The sequence below is a fragment of the Ipomoea nil genome, unplaced genomic scaffold, assembly GCF_001879475.1.
Source record: "Ipomoea nil cultivar Tokyo-kokei standard unplaced genomic scaffold, Asagao_1.1 scaffold1568, whole genome shotgun sequence".
NCBI lineage: Eukaryota > Viridiplantae > Streptophyta > Magnoliopsida > Solanales > Convolvulaceae > Ipomoea > Ipomoea nil.
In genome coordinates, this window is record NW_017617996.1 from 23,102 (window position 1) to 29,885 (window position 6,784).

At 45.3% G+C, this 6,784-nt stretch overlaps 1 protein-coding gene across 1 annotated transcript; it reads left to right on the forward strand.

Annotated features, from left to right (window-relative positions):
• Window positions 1–4,994: 4,994 nt before the first annotated feature.
• Window positions 4,995–6,449, forward strand: LOC109189877. The gene has a single exon (XM_019340500.1). The coding sequence runs from the start codon at window positions 4,995–4,997 to the stop codon at window positions 6,447–6,449; it is 1,455 nt and encodes a 484-aa protein (XP_019196045.1).
• Window positions 6,450–6,784: the final 335 nt, after the last annotated feature.

Sequence of the window (6,784 nt, forward strand, 5' to 3'; positions counted from 1 at the left end):
GAGCTACCGATGGTGGTAGTTCAACTTCTATGCAAGGGAACGCTAGTAGCAGGAGCACTTCTCCCGTAACTCCACCACACCCATTATGGAAGGCTGCACCTGAGTGGTCGCATGTCTACAATGTCATGCCGACCATGGCGACAAACACAGAGTCTGTAGAGGAGCAATTTGCTAGAATTGCTAAGTCTCTAGAAGGAATGGCTGTCGCTCTCCAAAATCAAGAGAAACGGCTTAACACCCTCGATAATAGGGTAGGAAGCATCATGGAGGAGCAAGGAAATCGTGCTCCAGGAAAGCAACCTGAAGGGAAAGAAGAGGTTGGTCAGCAATCACCACCACCTCCTGTTAGACATGCGGTAGGAGAAGCTGCTTCCCACTTACCTGCAACTGAGAAATCGATACCAGTCACTGAAGGCATGATACCGGTGGATCAGTTGAAGGACTACATAATGGGGGCTATCAAAGGCAAGTTGGATGAAGGTCAACCCTCATATTCCTATGCTAAGCCCTACACACAAAGAATTGAGGAGTTGAAAATGCCCTACGGCTATCAACCTCCTAAGTTTCAGCAGTTTGATGGTAAAGGAAATCCTCGGCAGCACATTGCCCACTTCGTGGAGACATGCAATGATGCCGGGACTTATGGCGATCTGTTGGTAAAGCAGTTTGTCCTTTCATTAAAGGGAACTGCGTTTGATTGGTACACTGACCTCGCGCCCGGCTGCGTTGATAGCTGGCATGATATGGAACGTGAGTTCTTCACCCGTTTCTATAGCACGAGGAGAACAGTCAGCTTCTTGGAACTCACCAGTACTCGCCAATGGAAGGGTGAACGCGCCGGTGCCTACATCGAAAGATGGAGGGAACTATGCTTGAATTGCAAAGAAAGAATATCCCAGAGTTCTGCAATTGAGATGTGCATCCAAGGAATGCACTTTGAACTCTCCTATATCTTGCAAGGGATTAAGCCAAAGACCTTTGAAGAGTTGTCCAGTCGTGCTCACGACATGAGAGTTGAGCATCAAAGCCAGCGGAGGGCTCAACATATTGAACTTGCCTAGCTCCTCCAATGCACCTGAAAAAAAAAAAAGAAGTTAAAAAGTGGAACAAACCATTTCCAAAGCAAGAAAAGAAAGAAGTGATGAATGTGAAGGCTACACCAATGACAGTATTCACTAAGGCAACCGAAAGGCCTAGGCCACGACCATTTTCTGGCCCGTCAAGGGGTGGTAGAAGGCCGACAATTGAAGAAAGGCAGGAGAAGACTTATCCTTTAATGGATTCCGATGTATCTCCCATGTTTGATGAGCTACTCAAACATAGACTCATTGAGTTGCCAGAAATGAAACGTCCTGAGGAAGCTTCAAGGGTGGATGATCCACACTATTGCAAGTACCATCGTCTTTTTGGTCATCTGATTGAGAAGTGTTTTATCTTCAAAGATAAAGTAATGGCACTGGCCAGGGATGGGAAAATTGAGCTTGCCGATGCCAAAGCGAGCTCAAATCAAATCTCGATTACACCCGGACGGTTCACTCCGCTGTGTACTGAAAAGGAAGATGGGAAACAACGGAAGCGTCTACTCCCCTTCATTGTTAAGCCCTCTGTCGGTCAAAGTTCAGAACCACGGCAGAATGATAACACATCCAAAGGAAAATGGGTGATTGTCACTCATAGAAAGAAGAAAGTTGAGCCTGTGAAGCATCAAAAGCACATAGTGAAAAGTTAGATTGAGAAAACCTCAACAAATACCCATGCCCGCAAATCAAAGACGAAGGGGCATGTCAAACAGCCACGTGCACCAGTTCCTTTGGCACAATATATGCCAAAGGGATTTGATCTTCAAGGGGCAGGCACAATTGAAGCATGTGCTCCATCTCAACTAAAAGCCTAAGCTGATAGTTGGATTGCACATTAATGGCTATGTGTACTCACACGCCCCCTCACGTGTGAGGTGGGTTCCAAGCAACACGTGGACTGGTAAACCATAGTCGCTTATGAGTGGCGCTGAGATTTGAACCCGTGACCTTTGGTCTGGCTCTGATACCAAATTGAAGCATGTGCTCCATCTCAACTAAAAACCTAAGCTGATAGTTGGATTGCACATTAATGGCTATGTACTCACAGGCACTTCTAGCTCCTGCCTAAATACAAATGACAAGCCAGAAGATAGAGGGGAATGTTCATCTGCTAAACATATCGAGGATGAGGAAGTCCTAATGCATAAGGCTACTTCCTACTCCACAGAAATTAGCTTCAAGGATGAAGACTTGTTGCTTGGAGGCACGCCACACAATTGCTCACTGTTTGTTGAAGGCTAGACCCGTGGGCAAAAGCTCAAAAGAATTATGGTTGATCAAGGCTCAGCTGTCAACATCCTATCCCTCCGAGCTGTGAAGGACCTTGGTATATCTACAGATGAGCTTGCCCAAAGTCGTCTAATGATTCAAGGCTTCAACCAAGGATGGGAAAGAGCAATCGGCATCATCAGACTTGACTTAAGAATTGGAAGCCTGAGTTCAGGTGTCCTCTGCCATGTCATAGATGCAAGGACATCTTATAACTTGTTACTTGGAAGGCCGTGGATACATGAAAATGGGGTGGTACCCTCGTCTTGGCATCAATGCCTCGTGTTTGAAAGGAACAGTGTAGTTGAAAAGGTTGTCGCCGATGAAAGCCCTTTCACAGAGGCTGAGTCTTACTTTGCGGATGCAAAGTTCTACATTAAAAGGCAAGTTATTGTTGAAGATATTGAGGAAAGCCATGACGATCCACCTTCCCAATCAAAGTCAAAGGGAAAACAAGTTGTAGGGGGAGATCAGCATAACACGAAACTCATCTTCCCGCTTGCAAGGATTGATACACTCAAAGCAAATGCAGCAAAATTATCTAAAGAGAAAGGTGATGATAAAGTGGGCAAAATATTCCCCGCCAAGCGTACCTAGGGTTTCAACCCTAAAACTTATAAGCTTCTAGCCAAGGCTGGCTATAACCCTAATGAGCCACAGAAGTTGGGAAAGCTTATCCCAGAAGCCGGTGGTAGAGGCAAGGCAAATCACCAAGAACCTCAAACGCGCAAAGGGTTGGGCTATGTCCCCCCTAAACCAGTGCGAATTCTTATAAACAGGGCTGCAAGTAATTGTATCTCCGCGGAGGGAAGCGAGTATGACCCAAAACTCACTCCTACTAACGATAATGGGCAAAACAAAAAGAAGTCAGTCTTCGACCGAATCGATAAGGCGGACTCTCGACGCTCAGTCTTTGATAGACTGGGCTCAAGTCCTAAAGCCTTAAAGAGAAAGTCAATGCATGATCGACTTGGAGCTATCCAAGTTATTAAAGACAGTGCCAATGTTCCTGCTGAAGTGGAACCTCCCAAAAGGCTTAGAAGCATGATTCCTTCTCGGATGAGACGAGAAACATATATTCATGTTTCATGTGGTGAAGTGTTGAAATTCCAACCGAAGACCATTGTACACACTCGTGTACATAAAGAAGAAAATGAGGAAAGCATAGGCTCAAGTGATGACGTACCACCAACTACTTAGGGAGAGGTGGTCTCGTCGTTCCATATCACTTTGTGTGATGAGACCCCGATTGAGGGGGAAGATGCGGAGGATGCACCCCATGAGTTAGATGAAGGGGTACGAGCCGCGGTGGATGAATTAAAAGAAGTTGATCTGGGAACTCCTGAAAATCCTCGTCCTATCTTCATTAGCGCACTCCTATATGATGAAAATGAGGAAATCTATGTCACATTGCTAAGAGAATATATTGATGTCTTTGCATGGACATACAAGGATATGCCAGGGTTAGACCCAAAGGTAGCTGTGCACCGCTTAGCAGTGAAGAAGGGGTGTCGCCCGGTTAAGCAAGCTCAACGACGCTTCCGCCTCGAGCTCATTCCCTCGATTGAAACAGAAGTTAATAAGCTTATTGAGGCTGGCTTTATTCGTGAAGTTAAATATCCAACCTGGATATCCAGTATTGTGCTCGTGCGCAAGAAGAACGGCCAGATCCGCGTCTGCATAGATTTTCGGGACCTCAATGTGGCATGCCCGAAAGATGACTTCCCGCTTCCTATCACGGAGTTAATGATAGATGCCGTGACTGGGCATGAGATCCTGTCATTCATGGATGGCTCCTCCTGTTATAATCAAATCCGCATGGCGCCGGAAGATGAAGACTTAACTGCATTCCGAACGCCGAAAGGCATTTACTGTTACAAAGTAATGCCCTTTGGTTTGAAAAATGCAGGTGCTAAATACCAACGGGCTATGCAAACAATATTTGATGGTATGCTGCACAAAATGGTCGAATGCTATGTAGATGACTTGGTTGTGAAGTCGAAGATGCGCACAAATCACTTGGTGCATTTAAGGCAAGTCTTCGACCGCCTACGGAAGTTTCAACTCAAAACGAATCCCTTGAAATGTGCTTTCGGGGTTGCTGCTCGAAAGTTCCTCGGGTTTACTGTCCGACACAGGGGCATCGAGATCGAGCAAGCTAAAATCGACGCTATAATGAAGATGCATGAGCCAAGAAACCTTCATGAGCTTAAAAGCTTACAAGAGAAGTTGGCTTACATCCGAAGGTTCATATCAAACCTAGCAGGAAGATGTCAACCTTTTAGTCGGTTGATGAAGAAGGGTATCCCGTTCATATGGGATGAAGCATGCAAGAACGCATTCGATAGTATCAAGTCATACTTGATGAAGCCGCCTGTGCTAACCGCTCCGGTTCATGGTCACCCACTAATTCTCTATATCTCCGCCCAAGACAGTTCTGTGGGCGCCTTGCTTGCTCAGGAAAACGACAAGGGGAAAGAGAATGCCCTCTACTATCTTAGTAGAATGATGACCCCGAACGAGTATAAAGTACTCCCCAATTGAAAAGCTATGTTTGGCATTGGTATTCGCCATCAAAAAACTTAAGACTACTTTGAGGCTCATACCATCCGGCTTGTTTCCAAGGCGAACCCGGTGAAGTATGTTATGGCGGAGGTCGTGCTCTCTGACCGCCTTGCAAGGTTGTACTTATTGTTTCAACAATTTGAAATCATCTATGTGTCACAGAAGTCTGTCAAGGGGCAAGCCTTAGCTGATTTCCTCGCAGATCACCCAATACCTGCTGAATGGGAGTTGTCTGACGATTTGCCTAATGAAGATGTGTTTGTCATTGAAGTCCTACCCCCATGGAAGATGTACTTTGATGGAGCTTCGCATAGAGAAGGGGCAGGAGCTGAAGTTGTCTTCGTCACTCCAGAAGGCGAGGTGTTGCCATATTCATTCACCTTGACCGAGCAATGTTCAAACAACGTTGCTGAGTATCAAGCATTGATACTTGGGCTCGAAATAGCGGCTGACATGAAGCAACTGAGAATTAAAATTTATGGAGATTCAAAGTTGATCATAAACCAAGTGTTGAGTCTATATGAAGTGAAAAAGGCGGAGTTAGTCCCATATAACAACTATGTAAAGATACTAATGCAATGGTTAGGGGATGTCACAATTGATCATGTACCGAGGAAAGAAAACAAGCAAGCTGACGCCTTAGTCGCATTGGCTTCAACTATTGCTCATCCTGCAGCCCGAGTACAAGTATGTCAAAAATGGGTAGTTCCACCAATCTTCAATGAAGTCGGCTTAGTTGATGAAACTGTTGAACTCCCTACTGCCTCAGTTTATGATATAGGCAAGGAAGACTGGAGGCAACCGTTAATTAACTACCTCACTGATGGAAAGTTACCTGAAGATCCTCGTAAAAGGGTGGATATAAAGCGTCGAACTCCTAGCTTCATCTACTATAAAGAGACATTGTATCACCGTTCCTTTGATGGAGTATTTCTTCGATGTCTAGGGGAAGATGAAGCTTTACAAGCTATGCAAGAAGCTCATTCTGGGGTTTGCGGTGCACATCAATCCGGTCCCAAGTTACACTTACACATTAAGCGAATGGGCTATTATTGGCCTACAATGGTAAAGGATTGCATTGACTATGCTCGAAGATGTCAAGCTTGTCAATATCATGCAAACTTTATCCATCAGCCACCAGAACCTCTACACCCAACGGTTGCATCTTGGCCATTCGATGCTTGGGGACTTGATGTGGTTGGCCCAATTACGCCTAAGTCATCTGCAGGGCACGCATACATACTAGCTGCCACCGACTACTTTTCAAAGTGGGCGGAAGCTGTAGCATTGAAGGAGGTGAAGAAAGAAAATGTTGCAGACTTTCTCCGTGTCCACATCATCTATCGCTTTGGTATCCCGCGATATATCTTAACAGATAACGGGAAGCCCTTTGACAACAAGTTGATGGACAAGATCTGCAAGCTTTTTGACTTTAAGCAGCGAAACTCATCAGCTTACTATGCAGCTGCAAATGGGCTTGCTGAAGAATTTAATAAGACCCTATGCAATTTGTTGAAGAAAGTGGTCTCAAAATAAAAAAGAGACTGGCATGACAGAATGGAAGAAGCTTTGTGGGCGTATAGAACCACATACTACACACCTACTCAAAGCACTCCATACTCTTTGGTGTATGGTGTAGAAGCGATCTTGCCTCTAGAGCGCCAAATACCTTCCTTAAGGTTGGCCATACAGGAGGGTCTTACCGATGAAGAAAATGCTAAACTACGCTTGGCTGAGTTAGAGGCCTTGGATGAAAAACGTCTGCAAGCGCAACAAATCTTGGAGTGCTATCAAGCTCGTATGTCTAGAGCTTTTAACAAAAGGGTAAGGACCTGTTCCTTTCAAATTGGGGAAAAAGTCCTAGCTGTTTG